Source organism: Grampus griseus, assembly GCF_964374135.1.
Source record: "Grampus griseus genome assembly, chromosome: 17".
In the NCBI taxonomy this organism is placed as follows: domain Eukaryota; kingdom Metazoa; phylum Chordata; class Mammalia; order Artiodactyla; family Delphinidae; genus Grampus; species Grampus griseus.
In genome coordinates, this window is record NC_139011.1 from 73031425 (window position 1) to 73055348 (window position 23924).

General features: G+C 42.6%; 1 protein-coding gene across 6 annotated transcripts in view; it reads left to right on the top strand.

Moving 5' to 3' along the window:
• Window positions 1-4356: 4356 nt before the first annotated feature.
• ASPH (aspartate beta-hydroxylase) overlaps window positions 4357-23924 on the top strand; it is a gene marked incomplete at its 3' end in the record, with an annotated part of 208582 nt that continues 189014 nt past the window's right edge. For all 6 annotated transcript variants that reach the window (XM_082674443.1, XM_082674445.1, XM_082674444.1 and 3 more), the window contains exon 1: window positions 4357-4714. In XM_082674443.1, coding sequence (XP_082530569.1) covers window positions 4600-4714 — 115 coding nt within the window. In that variant the 5' untranslated portion in view covers window positions 4357-4599. The remainder of the gene's footprint in view (window positions 4715-23924) is intronic.

The following is a 23924-nucleotide window of genomic DNA, read 5'->3' on the forward strand; positions in this document are numbered from 1 at the left end:
TCACAAAATGCTGTTCCATTAGCCCCCAATGACCCAACGGCCAGCCTACTATGTGTAGGGCCCTGTGGTCCAGTGTAGAGATGGGAACACAACCTGATTACAACCTGCTTATGGTGACGACTGAAAGAAACCCCCCTCCACTCCTGCTAGAATAACTGAAAAGAGGGATCCCTGGCCTGGAGTGAGGGCTTCTAAGTGGGGAGAGCAATGGGCCCCAGAGATGGATTGCATCAGTCGTGCTTCCTGGCACTGCTGACTGCTGCAAGGCTCCGTGCCCCCGACTCCCAGTAGAAAATATTTTTGGCCAGTCTCTGGCATCGTGCCTTATGTATTTGCGGAGCTGTTATTCTATAAGATCTGAGCCAGAGGCACGCCAGTTTTTTGCCAGTCATGCTGAATCTGCCATCCTTCCACCCTTCCACCTTGTATTTTTACTCAGAGTCCCAAGTGTGGGTCCAGGAAGAAGGGCTTTTGGTTGCTCTGTGGAGCAATAAATACATCTGCTTTATGTAGCTAGACTTGATGAAATTGGAGGACCCTAGAAACTAGTTTCAGGATACTTTTCTTTGAATAAGGGACCTGTTTCCAGCTCAAGAGAATGGTTTTCATGAAAGACATAGAAATTATTATATTAGTTATACACACACACACACATGCTATTAGATCCTTCAGGCAAATATAGTTTAAGTAAAATTACCTTGCAGAGAAATTGAATCCTTGAGATTCTTCCACTTTCTTTTTCTTTTCTTCACTTCTCCAATGCTTTCTAAAGACTCCTAAATCACATTAATATTTCCTTTTATATACCGTAGAATTGCCATACGTATAATCAGTAGTTATTCTCTAATTATTTGATTTTTCTCCATGCTTAGTTTCTTTCTGGCATTAATTTTGAGATATAAGAAGACTCAGTTAGTTCTATGAGTTCCCTAGACTAGGAAACTTAAGACCTAGCAACAGCTATTACTTAAACGCTATTTTTTACGAAGAGAATTTGGCACTAAGTACAACCAATCCTGATAGAAAATGTAAAGAATTGAAATGAAAAAAGGAACTATAAGTTTCTTAGCTAATATGTTTTCAGATTATTTTTCCATATTATAACACAGTATTTCCAATTCTAATCTATTTTTGACTAGATTTTAAAATTACTTCTTATATGAATTCATTCTATGTATTTATGATACAGATACTAGCCAGGTTTATTTTTTCTCTACTAATATAAAGTCAAGCTGTTTGATGAAAATGCCAGTTCCTTTACTTGTTGAGATACAACTCGTACGGGAATAATTGCTTTGGGAACCCTTTGAGTACAGAATGCTTTAAAAGTGTTCTTGTATTTACCGACATGGCCCTCATTGCAACACATTCTACTAATGTAAAATGAAAACACACAACTGAATCATCAGGATCAGTTGAAATTCACTTTTTCCACTAGAGAAGAATTTACTATGAAAAATAAAAACAGGGAAATACTCATTTTTAGTTTGCAATAATACAATTTCATTTAGGAAGACCGCTTACAAATGAGAGCCACTTTCTAGGAAGCAGGTAAAATGCGACTTTAAAACAGTGTTTTAGTAGGTATACACAAGTCTGGAAATACTTAATTTGGAAAGCATTTAACTGGAGGTTGCGAAGGGTCAACACGAGGGGAAAAAAAACCAACTAGGACAAATCTTGTCCTCAGGTTCTCACTTGCAAATCCCAGTGGTAAAGCCAATGGAAAGTTTATGGAAATATCTGAAAGGCACATTTGGCCTAGTTCAAAAGCTCTCTTAAATTAGTATTTTAATACATTGTCCTAGTTAAGTCTTGTCTTTATGATCCTTTTAACATTGCTTCACCCAGGGTTCATTCATAGCTGACTCAGAAATCACAAAAATGAGGATAGGCTAACAAGAGACCTTTGACCTTTTGTTTACTTTCGGAGGTAACTTGACTTCCTAATCTTCTCCACCCCAATGCTGAGAAAAGGCCCTATGTAAAGAGATTCATGGATCCAAGGTAAGCTTTGCAGTTTTTTTTTTGTTTTTTTGTGGTACGTGGGCCTCTCACTGCCGTGGCCTCTCCCGTTGCAAAGCACAGGCTCCGGACGCGCAGGCTCAGCGGCCATTGCTCACGGGCCCAGCCGCTCCGCAGCATGTGGCATCTTCCCGGACCGGGACACGAACCCGCGTACCCTGCATCGGCAGGCGGACTCCCAACCACTGCGCCACCAGGGAAGCCCAGCTTTGTGTTTTTTAATGCTCATAAAAAGGGAAGTAAAAACAGATGTAAAATGTATAATACTGGCACTTAGCTTGGGAGAGTTTAGTCCCTGAAACTAAATTGTGTGTAACTGACAGTATCTAATGTCATGAATATTGTCATAAGTTTTATTTTATAATACTGAGTATATAAATATCATTGTAACTGTTTCTTGCATTAGAAGGAGGAAGTGAGGAAACCTCTAACTTCCTGTTATCTGTATTTACAAAGCTTCTATTTTGTCCTTGTAAGATACACAGCTATGTATCTTCTCAATGGTACCAAATTTTGTTTCTGGAAATGCAGGAGCAAAACATCACCTCACAACATTGTGGAGTCAGTTACCAATGAAACTGGATTTCCTCAGAGAGGTAGACCTTGTTAAGTACCCACCATCAGGTTTTTTTCAGACCTATCTTTGCAGGTAGGACCAAAGCAGCTTCTGGGAGAAATCTGCTAAGAGAAGAAGGAGCCGGCGAGACATTCTCTGCTCAAAACTAAGCCTTGTCCTGGAAGGATAATTTGGACCATACACTCTGGAGCCAGATGGACCGAGTTCATATCCCTGCTCCATCATTTACGGGCTCTGTGATATCCTTACTTTATGTAACCTCTCTGGGCCTGAGTTACCTCATCCCTAAAAAAGGTACACAACGAAAGGGTTTTGTCAGAATTTGAGTTCAAATATCTTGAGCATTGTTTTCTCAACTTAGTTCTCATTATGATTTTATATTAAGTTCTTTCACTTAGATTTGTCTCTTAGCCCAACTCTCCCCTCCCATTGATAAGGGGGCCTGTAGGGGGAAAAGCTGTGTGAAGGCAGAAGGAGACGGTAAGCTAAAAGCTGAAAGAGCTGCTTTAGTAAAAACTCTGTGAGCTTCCCTGCCCCTGCTCTACCTTGGTAACTATCTAGCATTATTTCACAAAAAGGAGAGAGAGGCCTTCTCCTCATGATGCAACACAACCCTCGGTGGGCTTCTGTGAATCAGAAGAGGCGGATGGGGCCAGGGACCTGCCAATGTGGGGTGGCAGGGCTAGAGAAGAGGAATAAAAGCAGATGCTACTCTGCAACCATGTCTCTAGTTCCTCCGCCCTCTCGAGACACTCCCAGGCGGTGCTCGGAAACATGGTCAAGAATTGGGGCAAGGTGTTAAGCAGTTACCAGAAATGTATCAAATCACCAAGCATGTCTGGCTTCTCTGTTACGCACCAGGCATTGTGCTGGCAACTGGCGACACTAAAAGATGATGACGATGTCCCTGACCTCAAATCCCCGTCTGGCTCATCCAGGGACCCAGATATTTTAAAGACCATGTGTGGAATTCAGAAGCAGCTGAAGGCCCAGGAAATGTGCGACTGCACGGGGGACCCACGGTTGGCGGCCTCAAGGGAAGAGAAACGTAGACGGCAGCTCGGAGGAGAGAGATTTCAGACAGAGGGTGCCCTGCAGGGCAAGAAAATGAATTTTTGCTTTACATTTACATTTGCACCTCTTAACTAAGATCGTCTGAAAATGTTGATGGCACAAACGAAGTGAAGTCCTGCTTTAAAACCGAACAGATCAACTGCTTATGGCTTAAGCATGTAATTAGTCCTAACATCACCATTTCAGAAATGTCCTGACATTAATACTGACGAAATACAATTTTTTTCGCAAGAAGGGTGGGTTGCATCCGTTGGCGTCTGTGTGCACAGAGACGTGGGACATGAACAAAATTCCAGGAGAAAGGCCGGGAGGAGGTGGGCTCCGTCCAGACGTTGCACACGTGTCGCCAGTCCCGCCCCCGGCGCCCCGCCCCCGCGCCCCGCCCCATCCCGATCGTACAGGGTCCGCCAACGCTCGCGAGAGCCCTCTCGCCTTCCACGTCTGCCACGTTCCAAAGGACCGGGACAGACTGGAAAGTCGAAAGCAGCTCGCGCTCGCAGGCGGCTGCGTCGCGCCAGAACAGCCCTAAATCTGTAGGGGGTGGGGGAGCGCGGCCGGGTTCCGTCCCCCTCATAGGAGCCCTTGTGATTGGCTTCATGTCCCGTCACTCAGCTTTCCGCGGGCGGGGAGGGGGCGGGGCTCAGGCGAGAAGGGGCGAGGCCTCGTGCGGGAGAGCGGCGCGCTCTCGCGTCGGGAGGGCAGTCACCGGCTCGGCGCACGCGAGGGTCGGGCGCGCGCAGGTGGCTCGCGGGCCAAAGTCCTTAGAGGCGCTGCGGGCGGTGCCGAGACACCCGCGCGGCTGCAGGAGCCGCAGCTCGCACCCGCTGCAGCGCCCGCCGCAGTCAGCGCGCCCCGCGCCGCCCGCGTCCCCCACGCCCTGAGGGAGACCCCCCCACCCCTCGCCTGCTCCAGCGGTGCGCGCCATGGCCCCGCGCAAGAATGCCAAGGGCGGCGGCGGCAACAGCAGCAGCAGCAGCAGTTCCAGCAGCCCGAGCAGCTGCACCAGCGGCGGCAGCAGCAGCCCCGGGGCCCGGAAAGGTCAGAGGCGTTTCGGGGCCGGGGGCCGGGGGCCAGGGCCGGCCCTGGGGATGGGGCCCGGGCGGCGGGCGCTGCGGGTCCACCGCACGAGATGCCGCGGAGCGTCTCCTCCATCCTCCGCGTCGTTCCTCCTTTGGCCGCGGGGCGGAGGCCGCGCTCGGTGGGCCTGGCGGGCGGGTTGGAGGGGCCGGGCCGAGCGGGGTCCGCGGCCTCGGGTTGGTCACGCCGGGGAGCCCCTTCCCGGCCGATCCTTCACCTGCAGTGCGCAGCCGAGATGGAGATCTTTTGATCTACTCTTTCTTGGCTTGCCGTGTAATTGGTGATGGGAGTAAGAGAAACAATTTACCTTTGCCGTGCATATTTTGGGGAGTTTGGAAATGAGCCAAAGTCAGAGAAAATAAGTTCCTGCCAAACCAGCAGCTTTTAAGAGCAACTCAAAGGAGAATATTCTATGAGGGCTGCAGGGGTGAGTGTGTGGGAGTGATCTGAATGTTCTCGAAGATTATCTTAGATACTTTTGCTTTTATGTAGCTTTCTTATGGTGCGAATACTGGGCGAGCTTCTCTGTTTTTTCCCTTTGTCTTTTAAAAGAATCTATTGGATATTCACCTTTCTCTTACATGTGCTTATCCAGGAAAGTGGGAGAACAGATGTTTTAAATCTGTTTCATCTCATATTTCAGTGGTTCTCGGTTTCTTTTATACGTCCTTTGACTCATATTTAGGATATTGAAACTGCAGTACACATGTGTATTGAATGTGAGCTGTAAACTTTCTTCTTTGAAATGATTTTAGATTCTTTGTTTCCTGAGGTCTACAAGTAATGTATTTATATGTATCAAGAAAGTAAATGAGAATACTATAGTCATACTTTTTTTTTTTTACGGTACGCGGGCCTCACTGTTGTGGCCTCTCTCGTTGTGGAGCACAGGCTCCAGACGCGCAGGCTCAGCGGCCATGGCTCACGGGCCCAGCCGCTCCGCGGCATGTGGGATCTTCCCGGACCGGGGCATGAACCCGTGTCCCCTGCATCGGCAGGCGGACTCTCAACCACTGCGCCACCAGGGAAGCCTTATAGTCATACTTTAAAGAACTGTTTTTTAAATGGCACTTACCACTATCCGACATTATTTATTTTCACGTGTATTGCCTTCCTGTCTCACCCACTCCTTGTTCACCCCTATTCCCAGCTCCTAGAGTGCGTCTGGCCCTTAATAGTTGCTCAATAAATTATTTGATTAGTGGATGAATAACTTTAAATGGTAGTGCAATTAAAATCATTGCATAAATTTACACTCTGAGAACTAATATTTGTAGAGAAAAAGTACAGTTTGAATTTCAAAACAGGCATGTTAATTTACCTTTGGCGTAAGTAAAAGTTTGTGTTCCTTTGCCACTTGCCCTTAAATGCCAGTCAGTTGACTTAAACAGGCAGACGGGTAGATGCACTGTCTCAGGCAGCTCTGGCTACCCTTTTTTTTTTGAGTTCAGTTATATTTTATTTTTAATTTTTATTTTTTTTGTGGTATGTGGGCTTCCCACTGTTGTGGCCTCTCCCGTTGTGGAGCACAGGCTCCGGAAGCGCAGGCTCAGCGGCCATGGCTCACGGGCCCAGCGGCTCCGCGGCACGTGGGATCTTCCCGGACAGGGGCACGAACCCGTGTCCCCTGCATAGACAGGCGGACTCTCAACCACTGCGCCGCCAGGGAAGCCCTGGCTACCCTTTTTAAAGTTTCTAAATGAGAAGAGCCCATTGGGCAGCTTAAGCACCAAGCAGAGAAAGCTGATAACACTTTAGTGTTAATTGTTTTCAAAAGTTTTCTGTAGCTGTTTACAAGGAAAGCACATCTTTGTTCCATTTTGTCCTTTGCAGTCGTGGGTAGAGTGGGTTAACTATCTGAAGCAGTTGCTTCATTATATGGCCTGTTGTTGGTGGGAATTAGTATTAGGAAGTTGTGTATTATATTCCCACCTCCAGTGGTTCAAGAACTAAACCAGTTTTAAAAGGTAGGTAATACATTTAGGAAATGTTAGGACCTAAATGAATATATTCCAGCTTTCATATTCAGGCATTTTAGAGCAAGTTCTGTCTGTATTTGAGGATCTACAGCCTTTTAAGTATTTTACACATCGATTCTATAATTGTTATGAAACAGACGTAGTGTATAAAAGAGAACATGTAAAAGAGAGAAATATCTGTATTACCAGAAAAATCCCCAAACAGAGAGTTGGTATTGGAGTGTTGCGTGTTACATAATGAGCATTCTTTTTCCGCAGCATTTTTTTGAGTAAATGGTGAGTTCTGACTGTGTGCCAGGCGGAAGGCACTGAAGATGGTGAGGATTCTCTCAGTTGTGAGCAGTTACACTGTAGTGTGAATCTTTTTATATTGGTTTCTTATAGTAGGGTGTACCGGAAAGATCGAGCCACTTCTCTTTCGTTGCTATGTTTATTGGGTCACTGATGTGTAGACATTGATGCCCAAGTCAATCCCATGTGCTGGGGAAATCATAGAAGCTGAAGAAATTTTAACTGTGGTGTTACGGTGAGGCCCAGAAAGATTGTCTGGCTCATTAAAGGTTATGTACTTCTTGGAAACCGAACTAGTTAATGGGTGACCCAAGACTAAACCCAGGTTTTCTCTTATTCGATCATTATATTATAGTACTGGACTTTAGGTTCTCTAATTTTATAAGATATTATGGAAATCTTAAAGTAGATTATCTTTTAAGTTTCCTTCTGGCTCTCTGTTATTTAAGAAAAGTGTTCTTTTTGTCATAACACCGATTAACTTTTCTTTTACTAAAATTATGTGTGAAACAGTATATTTGAAAATCTTAGTTTGAGAAGTACATGGGCTCAAATAGTGTGTTTTTTGAGATGTTTTGCATTGAGAGTTTGAAGTTGATGATGACGTTGGTCACATTAAACATTATTATTTCTTAAATCTGTGCATGAAAGTACAGTGGAAAAAGGACCCAGTCCTTAGAAGCATGCATTTTAGGGAAAATGTGATTATCTGGACTTCTGTTTATCTTGGTGGTCATTTTTTTCAAAAGTGGTGCTTTGAAACTGTGACTTTGGGGATTTACATAACACTTGGATTTTTAAAGCAGGTGTCTGTTTTTTGTTTAACTCTTCAACTTAAATTGAGAACATTAAATATCTAGTTTTTTGCAGAGCTCAGTTTTACCTTTTCCAGTTTTATTCTTTAAAATATAAAACAAACATGAGTAAATTGGACATTTTACCTTTAACTTGCATATAAAATCTTGACTTGCACGGCCAGTTGAGGCCAAGGGAAACCTCTTTCAGATTTATTGATTTGAAAATCTTGGTTAAAAAGGATGAGACTTATTTTGTAGTTACAGACACTGGTATGTATAATGTTTTTGTTTAGCTTTTTCCTTTGGAATATCAATCAGTCTTTCCCTGTAGCTTCTAACTTGCTACAGGAATGGAAACATCTGTTTATTTTGTCTAATAGTGTCGTGCTACTACATCATGCTTTACCAGTAGGTGTCACTGTAGAACAATTTTTCCTCTTTCAATTTGAAGCTTCAGGTTATGTAACACCAACTCGTTTTTAAAATTTAATCAGCCCTGTACATACTCAAACCCATTGATGGACATCTACTTAAAAAAATGCTCAGCCACTGCTGTTTAATTCTCTAAAAATCTCTAACAAAAGGTTTTGGATTTAGTAGTAAGAGTTGGCCGCTAGCAGTCTTATTTCTTTAGGCTTATTGTATTCAGAATTAAGTGCATTGATAGACTGTAAAATTTATGCATTTGCAGATATTTGATGGGTGTTAATCACTTAGAATTCTTTTCCTTCCTTTTTACTTTCAGTATTTCTTAGACTACTTAGTAATTAACAGATACAATACATTGCTGATGGTGCCCTTGAATGAGGAGGCCTTAGTGAAATTCCTTCTTTAGCCAAAGAATGTCAGTTAGGGCCAGTTGCTTAATCCTCCACCAGTCATTCTAGAATGAAAACATAGGAGCGCCATAATTCTTCCACTGTAAGAACTGTGTGCTGTTTTGTGTTCAGATGAACAGCGTTTTGACCACCTGGCCAGATTGTATGAAACCAAGGGCTAAAAAATGTTCTGAGGGAATTCTTGAACACAATTTTAACAACCTGTTTTTGGCTTAAGAAGTAAAAGGAGAGTTCCATACTTTAGCTTTGCTCTAAAATCGTGTGTCTCAGAGAGATTACTAGGAAATGAGAGGTTCTGATTTTCAGCAGATTACCAACAGGGTAAGTTGGATAAAGGATCATGTGGGCTCTCCACTCTATTTTTAGTTAGTATTGGCAATTTAGCCCCTGCGTTCTCTGGTCCCAGTAGAATAAACCTTATTTTCTCCAGAAAGACAATGCAGTGTAGTTTGGGAAAGTCTGATGACCTGGATTCGCATCCATTTAAGAATCATGTGGCAGGTCACTCAAAATTTCTAATCCTGGTCTCCAATGGAAAGAATTATTCAGAGCTGTGATAGCCCTAAAATCAATTTTACATGCCTTCCTGTTCCTCACATTTTTCATTAAAGTACCTCTAATGGTAAAGGTGAGTATAAAACTTTGGAGGATATATAAGGCTGTAGAGCGAAGCAGGCTACAGCATGCTTGAAACGTTATGATTTATTTAAAGAAATCATTTTCTGTTATATTGTGTAGCATCTGTTTAAGTGAAGTGGATGTTCTAGAGGTCATGTTTATACTGGGCTCTGAGTATCACTTGACACATTTCTGTCTACCTCTGGGGGTGTACGTATCCCATATGCACATCACCCTTCGAGTTGCTGATTTACCCTCTAACCCCTCCCAGATCTGTGCTATCTTCTGTTACTGGAGCTCAGATATATTTCAATCTTTTGATGCTACTCGTGCCTACTGTTTTAATATCATGAAAATATGCAACTTAGTTTGTGTCTTGGGTACTTCTGCATCTCCCACGTGGTTTGACTTCATTCTGTACTAAGATACAGAACATTTTAAAATTCACTTCCTTTAATAAATCTTGTATGTACATAGAACCCATCTGCAGTTTACCCAGATCTCTGGGGAAAGCCTCAGCCATCTGTCAGGAGACGTGAGTGTGCTCAGGCTGGCTCCTGTGTTTCCTGCCCCAGCGTCCCTGCCTGTTAGGATGTTCATTTCTTCCTGTCTTCATCTCTGTGTGCCGCTGTAGGGGCACCTATTCCAGAGGCGAGCGCTTTAGCCATTTCACTTCCTCCCGGTAGTGCTGGGAGTCAAGGGGGTATTTCCTCGTCAGTCGTTATTATTTTTTAATGAGGGTGCTTCAGGCATTTGGTCTGCATTTAATATTTGTTTTTCAGGGGTTGTCTTGCTTACCTCTGACTGATGTGGATATCTTTTAATGGCAAATCAGTGAGTGTAATTTAGTTCTCATCAGATTGATGACACCTGAGGACAGATTTGCTGTAGATAACCCATTAGACTCAAAGGAAATTTTGAGCTTACTTGGTGAATAAATCTTTTTTTTTTTAACATCTTTATTGGAGTATAATTGCTTTACAATGTTGTGTTAGTTTCTGCTGTATTACACAGTGAATCAGCTATGTGTATACATATATCCCCATATCCCCTCCCTCTTGCGTCTCCCTCCCACCCTCCCTATCCCACCCCTCTAGGTGGTCACAAAGCACCCAGCTGATCTCCCTGTGCTATGCGGCTGCTTCCCACTAGCTATCTATTTTACATTTGGTAGTGTGTATATGTCTGTGCCACTCTCACTTCGTCCCAGCTTACCCTGCCCCCTCCCCGTGTCCTCAAGTCCATTCTCTACGGGTGCGTCTTTATTCCTGTCCTGCCCCTAGGTTCTTCAGAACCAATTTTTTTTTTTTTTTAGATTCCATATATATGTGTTAGCATATGGTATTTGTCTTTCTCTTTCTGACTGACTTCACTCTGTATGACAGACTCTAGGTCCATCCATCCACCTCACTACATATAACTCAATTTCGTTTCTTTTTATGGCTGAGTAATATTCCATTGTATATATGTGCCACATCTTCTTTATCCATTCATCTGTCGATGGACACTTAGGTTGCTTCCATGTCCTGGCTATTGTAAATAGAGCTGCAGTGAACATGGTGGTACATGACTCTTTTTGAATTATGGTTTTCTCAGGTATATGCCCAGTAGTGGGACTGCTGGGTCATATGGTAATTCTATTTTCAGTTTTTTAAGGAACCTCCATACTCTTCTCCATAGTGGCTGTGTTGATTTACGTTCCCACCAACAGTGCAAGAGGGTTCCCTTTTCTCCACACCCTCTCCAGCATTTTTACTTGGTGAATAAATCTTTAGAAAAGATATTTACATAAGATCTTTTGAAGGACTGGGGCTGTTCTTTGGCCCCCTGCGAGTTCCAGGTGGCTTGCCTAGTCGTTCTGGCTGTAGCATGGTCTCATGTGCCATAGAGGCTCTCTGTGCTCTAACGCAGGTGGGACTGGGGGTGGTGGGCGGGAGGGTGTCTGGTTAGAGTGGAAACCATTATTGCTGTACTTGGAGAGGTGCCAGCGTTTCTCTCCTGCATGTGTTCCTACAGATTTAACCCTGTGACTCATTCTGTACGGAAGCCAGCAAGCAACAGTCTTAATTTTGAGTAAGAAAATATGACTTGAGAAAATAATTTTATTCTGTCACCAGTATTGTATAGCTGCCATTTCTCATATCTTATATAGGTTTCACAGCCTTTGCTGTCCTTCCCTAGTGCAGACTCGGTGCTGTCTTGTTCTCTCCTGTCTCTAACTTCTGGTTCTTGTTTATTATATTGCTAATATACAGTTTCTGACACTATCTTTCACACTGTTTTAATTCAGTTTTCCTGAATGGGTCTCCTGGAAAGTCTTTGATTGGTCTTAGGTTCACAGGTAAATTTTATTTAGAAGTTAATTTCTTTCCCTTACATGAAAATAAAAATCTGTGTTGTGAGTGTTGATTGAAAGAATACCTAACATTTAACTTTTCCATTCTTTGAATCAAATCAATTTGAATAAGATGGCTGTCACTTACTGAATTTTATAAAGTATTTATAAATTGTTTCATGCTTTATGCTTTTTGGTAGCGTGCCATCTCTCTAACTTTCAGAATACAAATATTTCTATGTGCTGCTCTTTAAAACTGTATCTATTTGAAATATTACATATTAAGACGTTTACAGAGATATAAAGAGCAATGCAGTGGTTACCACGTATCCACCATACAGATGAGGAGGTAAAATGTTACCAAATTCTTGGTTTCTCCTGTCCTGTGTTATCCCTTTCCAACCGCTCTTAAATATTTTGTGATAATCATTGTCATGCATTTCTTTGCAATATGTAATATATGTTGTATAATGTTATGTTGCATATTATATATTGTATATCCATTTGCATAAAATATATCTGCTGTTAAATGCCATATATACGAAAATTGCTTAGGAAGTATATCTATATCTCTATGTATAGAAACATAAATATATACATATATATACATACATACATATACACTTGTTTAGTACATGTTAAAAGTTTTATGAATAGGTTCATACTTGGCCCATTAATTCGACACTGTTTGAGATTGTACCAAACTGGCTCTTTGTTTTCATATATATAGTTCTTCACTGTATGAATGTGCTACTTTTTCTTGAGCCATTTTGGAGTCCAAGACCACTTTGTTTTCATTTTTCTTCTTTCAAAAACTGCTGCTCTGAACACTCTTAGAGTTATCCATCCTATAAATGTCCAAGTGTTTTTCTAGAGCAGCGGTCCCCAACCTTTTTGGGGACTGGTTTCATGGAAGACAGTTTTTCCACAGACACGGGGTGCGGGGGCAGGGGGATGGTTTCGGGATGATTCAAGCACATTACATTTATTGTGTACTTTATTTCTATCATTATTACATTGTAACATATAATGAAATAATTATGCAACTCACCATAATGCAGAGTCAGTGGGGGCCCTGAACTTGTTTTCCTGCAACTAGATGGTCCCATCTGGGGTGATGGGAGACAGTGACACCTGAAGTGTGTCGCTTGTGTCTAGTCTACTCCGCGATCTCGTTTTGGTCTCTGTCACTGCAGAAAACCCTGCTTCACGAAGATAGGACACTGGAAACGGAAGCAGGCTTTTCAGTGCTTACGTGGCAATCTCAGGATATTCCGTCTTGACTTTAATCCAGACGTATGGAGATTTGAAGTTGTCTCAAGCATACCTTTAAGGCCACCGTCATTTGTGATCTCAAGCAGTTGATCCTCTTCTAGCACGGAAGTCTGTTCACCTGGCTTATTCACAAAGGGGGTGCGGATCCATTCCTTCCCAGTTCGGGGGTCTTTTGTGGTTGGGAAGTAATGCTCAAAAGTCTTTTGAAAGCTGAGATAGGGGATCATACACCAGCTGGGAGAAAGAAGGCCCTGGCTCAGTCTCTTTCAAAATCTCTGCTAATATTTGAAACATGTCAAAAATCCCAATGTTCACTCATCGCCGCCATAATTCCAGTTTGGCTTTGAATGCAGCCACTTTATCTGCAGCCTTGAACACAGTTGTCATTCTCCCCTGAAGTGACAGATTGAGTTCGTTGAGCAGGTGGAATATGTCACACAAGTAAGCAAGTTTTGTGACCCATTCTGTGTCACTGAAATGTGCTGCCAGTGGTGACTGTTTTTCTAAAAGAAATCTCTGGAGGGGCTGTCGTAACTCCGAAACTCCGGCCAGGGATCTGCCTTTAGAAGCCATGTCACTTCTGTGTATAAGAGATGACGTGTGTGCTCTGCACCTATCTCCTCACGGAGCTACGCAAACAGACGTGCAGTTAAGGGCATGTACTTTAATGGGCTTGATAATTTTAATCACATCCTGCAAACGTTGTTAAGTTCAGGTGACATTTTTCAGCCTGCCGTCATTTCTCTATGGATGACACAGTGCGTAGACTCACATTCAGAAGCTACTTCTTTGACCCGAGTAGTGAAACCAGAAAGCCGTCCAGTCATGGCAGCCGCCGTCTGTGCATATACCAACACAAAATGACCAATTCAGTTTTCCTGATATGAATGAATGAAATTTTTCATATGAATGAAAATTTCCTGTACCATTAATTGAAGTGTCTTCTTTCTACACTAATCTGCTGTATCACCTCTTGTGTGTAGATACCTGTGGCTCTGTTTTGTTCCTGGCATGTGGAATTGGGCAAGTCCTTCTGCCCTGTCTTTTTCATCATTATCCTGGATGTTTTTGGACATTTCCTTGCCTGTGTCCTTTTAGAATCTGCTCAAGTTAAGTGTCATGAAAAAATTTCAGGATTTTGACTGAGATTGTATTGAATTTATAGAACAGTTTGGGACAAATACACATTTATATAGAGTCTTCCTGTACATGAACACAGTGTAACTTCCTACTTATTTAAGTCTTACAATGAATTGTTATAATTTTATCCAAAAGTGATATGCCTCTTCTATTAGATTTAATCTAAGTACTTTATTACTTTGTGTTTTTTTAAACTAACATTTTATTAGGAAAAATTTAAAATATACACCAAAGCTAAAAGAATTGTATAATGATCCCATCCAGATTTTACAGTGGTTAACATTTCATATATTTGTTTTATATCATACTCATCAATTAATCTATTCTTTTATGCATTTCCAAGTAAGATGTAGACATCAGTATACCTCATTCCTAAACATGTATGCATGCCTGTTATTAGAGCTCAACATTTGTTATGGTCCCCTGCCCCCTTCCCCCACTGAGGTAATATTATCATACAGTAAATTGCACAAATCTTAGTGTATGATTTGAGGAGTCTTTATAAATGTAAACATCTGTGTAACCCAACCTCAGATGGAGAATATTTCCATGGTTCCAGGAAATTCTCTCAACCCTCTTCATTGCTACCACCTCAGCCCTCAGAGGCAACCATTGTGCTCACTTTTCTCACTGTAGATTGGTATTGTCTGTTCTAGAACTTCATTTTGTAAGTACTTTTTGTGTAAGCCTTCTTTTACTCAGCATATGTTGCTGGTATGAGTACCTTGTTCCTTTTCATTGCCAAGTAGTTCATTGTGTGACCATAGCACAATGTGTGATCCATTCTTTTATTGATGGACACTTGACCTTTCCCTAGTTTGGACTAATATGAAGAAAAGTCTATGAATATTGTACTCTTGGAGAAGTAGTTTTTCTTTTTTTTGGTGGACATATTTCTTCATTTCTCTTGAGCAGATACCCAGGAGAGGAATTAGTGGGTTACAGGGTAGGTGTATATTTAGTTTTATTTAAAAAATAGAAATAAAAACCTGCCAAAGTGTTTCCAGAGTGGTTATACAATTTAATTTAACTCTCACCAACACTGTGTGGGAATTTTAGTAGTTCTATATCTACCAGCATTTGGGATTGTCAGTCTTCTTAATTTTAGCCATTCTGGTGGGTGTTCAGTGGCTTCTCATTGTAGTTTAAAATTGTCTTTCCCTCGTGACTCTGATGTCATGTACTTTTTCTTGTGCTTATTGGCCATATACATTGTTAGCTTCCTTTGTGAAGTTTCTGTTTAGGTTTTTTTGACCATTTTTATTGCTTTTCTGTCCTTTTGTTATTGAGCTGGAATTTTTATATATTCTCGATAGAAGTTTTTTCAGGTATATATATTGCAAATATTTTTTCCAGTCTATAGCTTGCCTTTTCATTTTTTAAATAAAATATTTTGAAGAGCGAGTATTTTTAATGTTGATTTTTTTTTTTTTTTTTATGGTTCTGTTTTCTGTATCTTGTCTAATAAGCTTTTCCTATTCCCAGGTCACAAAGCTATCCTCCCATATTTTCTTCTAGAAATTTTGTAGTTTTAGTTTTTGTGTTTAGGTCTATGATCCATCCCAAATCAATTTTGGATTCGTGTTTTGTTTTTCCCTAGGGTATCCCCTTGTCATGGTACCATGTGTCGAAAAGACTTGGCTTTCGTCAGTGGATTGGTTTTGGTGCCTTTGTCAAAAACCATATGACAATATAATTGTAGACCTATGTCTGCACTCTCTATTTTCTGGCACTTTCAGATTTATTTGATTATTTTATGGGTTTTAGCTACTCCGTCTATTTAGTTGTTAACCAGTAAATACACTTGGAGGCCTCGAGGGCTGACATAGATCTAAGATACAGTTACTGATGACCTCTGTGGTACTAGTCGATTTATGTGTGAAACAAAATTACCCTTTTGCTCTGTAAGGTTATGTAGAGTAGGACATTTTTAAGGTGAAATTAATGTATGTGAAGGTGCAAAGCTTATAAGCAACTTATATTTATTTTTTCTTCTAGAGGTAGTGCAGTATTTGTGTTAGTAAGTCAGTTGTTGGAATGGTCTTGTGCTCCATGAGACATTTGAGATGATGAATAAGGATAGAATGAGATTGAGTAAGACAGAGCGCTGCTCACCAGCTTAAGTAAGTACTGATTTGGAATAAATTATGTACATTCAAGACCTTCCGTCTCCCTGGCCCCTCAACAGTGCCCTGCAGGCTCTCCGCGGTTTCTTAGTTGATGTTTACCGGTGTTTTCAGCCCCAGCTATTTAAATCTTCAACTTTCTGAGCTCAGGACCTACTACTTTCCAGTCAGTTCTGGCATGTGGCTTCCTCCCATTGTGCAGGGAAACCAGAGGACATCCTGAGGGGAGTACTCATCGCTTCAGTGGTGGGTGGGGTTGGCCTTTGAGTTGCATGGCATTGGGGGGGCAACTGATGTGAGGCTGATAAGGAGGCATGGTCTAGGACCCATGGTGGCTGCAAAAGCCAGACCAGTTGAGAATCTCAGCAAGCTATTGCTCTGATTTGGGCATGGAAGTACCCAGCAACTGAAGTAGGTCTTGAACGCGTAGTTCAGTAGAGCTCCTTTTCTTTCTTCAGACTGAGGCGCAAGCCCAGCGGGGTGGTGGGTGAGTGAAGGTGAGCCAGCACCACAATTAGGATTTAAAATCTTGGCAGTCACAGCTCTCCTGGACCTTCGGCCCCCACCCACCTAAGAGGGAGGCCAAGCCTATGGTCGGAGTCCTGGATCTCTCTCGAGGACCCTTAGTGGGCACCACTTTCTCAGAGACCTGAACCGTCACTTACCTTCTCCCTGAGAACTCTCCTCCACCCCCTCCCACAGCCTGGACCCCCTTCTTTAGTCTTTCTCATTACATGAAAAAGAAAACAGAAGACACAAAGATCTTGTACTCTCCCTCCTCTAACCAGCCAGATTCTGCAGGTGAGTAGTATGGCTCCTTGCCTTCTCTCCCTCAGGTCTTTCTGGATCAGCAGAGACTAAGCCCAAATCCACTGGGCTCTTCTTGTTCCTTTTCTTTATCTGCTTCCTGAAGGATAATCTTCCTGAGGATTCTTTGCTGGGCACGGTTCTAATCCTGTGCCACACACTCTTCACTTAATAACAGTAGTGACAGAGGAAAAACAGCACCTGTTACTGACCGCTAACTATGTGTCAGACACTGTGTACTTCTTTATATGTCAGCACTGAATTCCCACAGTAATCCTCTAAATTCCCTTTTTGTAGATGAAGAAAGGGAAGCTTAGATCAGTTTGCCGAAGATCATGGAGCTTGTAAAAGTCGGAGCTGGAGTCAAGATCCCAATTCTGACTCCAAAGCTACTTTAGTTGAATGTTTTAGATCCCCGGTAGTTGTTGCTTCGATTACTCATAACTGCTCCTATTTCATCCTTCTGTCATTGTCACCTTCATTAATTGGAAGTTAGATCATGTCCCTTCCTTATTTGAAAACCTTGAGTAGTTCCCCCGGGTACTCAAGGTGTGGTTTAGATTGCTTCGCACCATCTGGGAGGCGCTTCATGGTCTTGCCTCTCTTACCCTCTCTAGCCATTCCCAGCCTCGCTCTCTTTATATTTATATTAATTAAGCCATATTTAGTCGCTCTCTGTCGTCTCTGCATGGGCACTTGCTGTTTCTTCCGTGACAGCTCCTCGCTTTCTCTTTCCCTATGTGGCTCCTGTACGTCCTTCAAGATGCAGCTCCTCCATCAGTTCTTCTTACTCTCCCTTCATCGTCTCCCCAGAGACTGGGTTTTGCAACCCACTTCCCCCTCCCCCAGCACGAGCTTCTGTAGCGCCCTCTGCAGTCAACTGTTTTAGCATCCTCATTGATTCACGGGTTCCTTCAGCAGATGAAAGTGTGACCCAATCATTGACAACAAACTATCAGACTGAACTGGACCCAAGTACTAGCGCCGCCACTCAGTTTTAACCTTTAGTACGTCAACAAACCTCTCGAAGCACCTTTAAATAGTTCTCCATCTTTCAAATGGAGAAAGTAATACTCATATCATACTTACGAAGATTGACTGCAAAGTGACACGTAGTAAGCGTTTCCTACCTACACTTATTCTATATGGGTGATACCACCACGACCAAAACAGCCATTTTCTTTTGTACCGTGATGATCTGTTTTCTTTCATTCTTGCTTGATTGTAAGGGCAGCTCTGTGTTAGGAACAGACATCAGATGCAAACTCCCGTAAAGAGTTTAGGCATTGATTTCATTTAAAAAGATGCGATGTGATCATACCGAATGTGGTAGGATCAGTGGCTCAAAATGTCCTCAGGGCACGCGCCCTCTCAGTGTAGGTGCCTGCCATCCTGAGGCTGGCCACTCCGGGATTCAGGATGGCAGCCGGCGGCCGTTGGGATTGCTTGCCTCCCTGTTCACGCTCAGCAGAAGAAGGGGGCTTTTTCTCTTTTGCTTAGAGCAGGGCTCCTTGGCTCAGTCCTACCCGTCTTACCATCGCTGGCTGCCGAGGGGTTGCCACAGTTGTTCTGATCAGGGGTCAGCATTGTGGTCACATGATCGTGTTATTACATTTTTCTTTTGATTTCTTTTCAACTGATTTAAGAAGTGAAAATCATTCTTAGCTCCTGGTTCATACAAAAATAGGAGGTGGGTCACAGTTTACTCACCCTGGTCTAGAGTAATTGTTAGGGTTGGGAGAGTTACTCCTAATGTTTGGTGAAGGTAAACACCACGTTTCGTTTTCTTTTTATCTCCAGGGCTTAAATGATTGGGTGTAGTAGGTGCTCAGTAAATATTAGAATGAACAAATACAGGGGAAAGTCTTACTTCCCTCTCATAGATCAAAAGGGCACTGAGAATATATAGGCTGCGTTTTTGTGCCTTCTACGCTGCCTTGAATGTAATAAGTGCTCCAAAATTATGTGTTGCGTAGGTGGATTTTATTTTTTAGGTTTATGGTATGGGCCATAAGACAGATCACAAAGTCCTCTTGATGTTTATAAGTGTTGGAGCTAAAGAAATAAAAATTATTAAGATGTGGAGAATCTGTTGACCTGGTGGTCACTGTAGGTTGAGAAGTAGTAGAGGTGGTCCAAGGAATAATAATCATAGGCTCCCCGACTTTGGGGATAGCTGGAAAACAATGGAAGATTTGTAATTTGTAATTTCCCCTATTATTCATCAAGCTTATTATAAGTATGCCAATTGCTGTCGTTATCACACAGGCTAAGAGACAAGCCAAAAAGACTTTCCACAGAGACCAGTTATTGTAGCAATTTTCTTTCATCTAAGAAGAGTGTAAATAAAAAATATCAGTAGTGAAAGATAAAAAAAAAAAAAAAAAAAAAAAGATGTGGAGAATTGTTTAAATCGATCAAGTCCTTGCTGGTAGTTTCAACATGGTGGTGCTTCGGCCAGTAGGAAGCATTCAGAGTTTGTACTTTCTGACTGGGAGGAGGGTTGGACCAAAGCAGGCATTTATTTGTTCTGAATTTTGTGAAATTAGAAAAGCTCTGCTTACTTTGCAAGATTTTGATTTCCCCTCACTTTATTCTTAAATATGGCTCATAGATAGACTAAAATTATTTATGTGAATACCAAAATACTGCTAAGTTTTTGTTCCCTTTATTTTTCGGTTTTGGCTTTTAAAATTCTTTTGTAAGAATGATCAATATTTCCTTCTTGACTTAAGATTAAAGTTTGTCAATTTTAATTAAAAAATAAAAAATATGAACAATGCTAACATTTATAAAGAAGATTGTCCCTCAAAATGCTATATATCTTTGAATTCAAGAGGATGGTTCTTCCCAAGTGATTATTTTCATCCACATTGTCCCATATACTCTTTTTTCTTTAACATCTTTATTGGCGTATAATTGCTTTACAGTGGTGTGCTAGTTTCTGCTTTATAACAAGGTGAATCAGCTATACGTATACGTATATCCCCATATCTTCTCCATCTTGCATCCATATACTTTTGCCCTAATATAGTACTTACCAAAATGAATTTTTAATTTATTTTTATTTGTTTTTCTCCTCCACAGGACTGTAAGCTAAGTGGCCTCTCTTGTTCATTGCTATAGTGCAGGGCAGGGATTTCAAGAGTATTTGTTGAATGAATGCATATTCAGGTGCATGGAGAAAATTGTGGAAGCCTTTTAAAATTTACCATCCTGTGATTTTGATTACTTTGTGTCTTAAAATCTTTATACATTCGTTTATAAAGCTGAGAGAAGCTTATTCTGTTGATCCGAATTACATGTTGAGCAGAAATGTTCTATTTAGAACAAGACTTTTATCCGAGATGGTATTACAAATATTTAGCCACTGCTAGGGAAGGGACCCCAGTCAGGACAGCACCTGTAAAACATACCTGTGCGGTATAGCTGATTCACTTTGTTATAAAGCAGAAACTGTCACACCATTGTAAAGCAATTTTACTCCAATAAAGATGTTTTTTTTTTTTTTTTAAAAAAAAGCATACCTGTGCTTTCTGCCTGAACATTAGCTTCTCGGGAACTGGCGTAAAGCTTGGAGACTTCAGCCTTTTTAGCCGGTCAGATTTCATTGGGTCATACTCCCAGGAACTTTGGCAGCAGCCTAGCTGGGTTATTCGGGAACACAGCCAAGAGACCAGTATTTGCAATAGTTTGCTGCAGTGCAGCCTGAGCGCAGGATGGCAAGCGGGGTGCATGGTGACTTTTCTTCCCGGTGACCTCAGCCAGAGAGGGAGGTTGTGAGTTTGTTGAAGCTGGAGCTGGGGCAGGGGTCAGGGAGGGAGGTTGGAGTAAGAATGAGTCAGTGAGAGCAGAGTTAGGGGGCACCTGAACAGAACAGGTGGTCACATTGCCCATCACTTGGGTTTTGAACTGGGGCAGGATTGGGAGGAAAGGGACAGACTTGGGGTGTGGGGCAGGGCAGCCGAGTCGACGAAGCCGATGAGGTTCTAGCTGGACCTGCCCTGGCCATTCCTGTCCCTCACCCAGAGCCAGACTGTGGTCCGGTTTTGTTTTCAGAATGCTCCATGTATGTTCTATTTGCTTTACCATCTAGATGGCCCCCAAAATATTTATATTTGCATTGTTTTTTTGTGGGAATACCATGTAAATTGTCCAGTGAAGTTAATGAGGTTTACTATGTCCCGGGTCCTGGGCTCCGTGGGAAGGGGAATACAGCAGTCAAATCTAACACCAGCCTCTGGGAAGGTCACTGTCCTACGGGCTGCAGAGCAGTAAATACTCCGGTGAACGAAGTGTGCATGGTTCAGGGAGTAGGGAAAGGAAGACTAAAATGCGAACCCGCTAAGGCTTTTCAGGACTCTCAAAACTACAGCCCCAGCTAACGTCTTCTGGGCAGTTAAACTCTGTGGAATTAGAAGAGGTGACAAAGACACTCGAGGGACAAATGGCCCATTTGTATTGAAGAAAGAAAAGTAGATTCAGGGCAACTCTAAACTGATGTCTCATGACAATCCTAGACAAATTCTAGGATTAAAAATTTTAGGGTGAGAGGGAGGGAGACACAAGAGGGAGGAGATATGGGGATATATGTATATGTCTAGCTGATTCACTTTGTTATAAAGCAGAAACCAACACACCATTGTAAAGCAGTTACACTCCAATAAAGATGTTTGAAAAAAAGGAGCAAAGCTTTTATTTTTCAGTGGCTAGAAAGGACACTGCGGGTTTACTAAGTGTAGGTTCTCGCTGTGCATTCTGGTAAGCTTTCTGGACAGGTGATCGGGATACAATCTTGTAGTTTTTCCGGACTTCACCAAGGTGTTCAACACCATCTCTGAGAGTCCCCCGGGCCTCGGATGGTAGAGCATCCGTCTCGTGACAGAGTGTGGATCCCAGCTGACTGCGGCACTGGACCCACAGAGCGCTGATTTCGTGGGTGGATGTCAGTTTTCAGAGTGTCCGGCCCAGCTAGTGTCTCTTAAAGTAGTGTGTGGCGCACAGGTGAGGGCGGCTAGTCCCGGGAGGGGGAGAGACACCACGCAGGCAACCTGGCTGGGAAGGCGGACTTTGACGTGGTTGCACACTTCTGCAAAATGAACTCCTTGCTGCGGATAAGCTGGGACAGGCTTGAAGCAGGAGGTGTCTTTTCCAGAAGGGCTAGTGTTTTGTTTTGCTGGGGTTGGGTTTTTTAATTACTCGCGGTCTCAGAGGGTGCTGCCCACCTGATGTGTCTGACAAGGAAGCCCCTTGCACATGGCGGCCAGGTGAGGGAGGGAACGTCCCGCCCTACACAGGGCGGGCTGCCTCCGGAATTGCAGGGCCTGCATATTGGGGGCGGGGCTGGAGGCGGCGGGGTGTGGGGAGCGCCTTTCCGATGAGGCCTGGGCCGAGGGTGTCCTGTTAGCCCGGTGTGGGGAGGGGTGAGCACCCTGGGACGCTGGCCCCCATGGAGCCCTCCCCGCGCCCCCGTCAGCGCAGAGGAGTTAGGCTTGTACTCCCAGGTGAACGGGAGGCACAGCTCAGGGCATTCGGTGGAGATGTCCAGCCAGCAGATGGAGGTCTGTGGGCAGAACTTGCCTGGAGGAGACCGTTTCCCCTTTGGTTTGTCATAAGTTGGAGGCCAGAGGCAGAATCGGTGTCCTTTTCATTACTGCTGGGTTTAGGACTGACTCGATCCTTGATTTCTCTTATTTATTTATTTATTTTAAAATCAGTTTAATTTTGTTTTTATGTTTATCCCACCTTTTGTTTTGAAACTTTTAAACCTATTTAACAGCAAAAAGATTTGTACCTTGAAAGGCTCGTGTACTCGTCACCTGGATTAGCAGCTGCTGGCAATTGGTCACGTTTGCTGTTTGTGTATCTTCCTTCCTTCCTTCCTTCCTTCCTCCCTCCCTCCCTCCCTCCCTCCCTCCCTCCCTTCCTCCCTTCCTCCCTTCCTTCCTCTCTGTCTCTCTCTCTCTTTGGGACTTCTTTGAAGGTAACCTGTTAGTCATCATGACATTTTAACTGGCTTAACTACTACTTCCTTCCCCATATGCATCTCCTAAGGACACAGTAGGGTTCTCAAACCTAAGGAATGCAACACTGATGCGGTATTATCTAACTGCATTCCCTGTTGAGATTCCTCTAAGAGTCTCCAGAAGCATCCTTAAAACTTGAAGTTTTAAGCTTTTTTACTTATCCAGATTCCAATCATGAATTAACCTGGGCGATTTTAGCATTTCAGATTTTTAACCCTTACCCTCTGGAGTACCTGATTCTTTTTAGGACTAGAATGAGCCTGGAAATCTGGATTTTCCCAACTTTTTAGGGTGAAAAAATTCAAACCTTCAAGACAGTTATGAGAAAATTCGTTTAGATTCACTAGTTGTTTTGATGCCTTTGCCTTTTCTGTTGGTCTCTCTAGACACACACACACCATTTTATTTATTTATTCATTTTTCTGCTGAACCACTTAATTAAATCATGATACTCTACCCCTGAATTCTTCAGCGCGTTTTTCCTAAGAGCAAGGATATGCTGCTATATAACCACAATGTAATTACCACACACAGAAAGTTTAACACTACTCACAGCACTGTTAACTAAAGTCCGTAGTCAAATCTTCCTAATTCACTCCAATGGTACCCTTTAAACAGCCACCTCCACCTTTGAATTGTTGGTCTCTCTTTTATTTAAAGATTTTTTTTATTATTAAAATAGATTTTCTCCCACAAAGTCTCCTGAGTAAACCAGATGCCTTTCCTCTAAGATATGTTGCTTTTTGTGATATTCTGTAGCTCTTACGAGGTACGGATAAGGTGAAAATCACAGTAAAGAGACACTTTTTGATTTCTTCCTTTACAACAGACCGGTAATTTAAATGCGCGAGTCATGGGAAGTTGGGGGAAAACATGCCGATAGAAACACAAGTACACTGGTTTTTGAAAGAAGAGGTTGAAGTCTTGGCAGGGCTGTT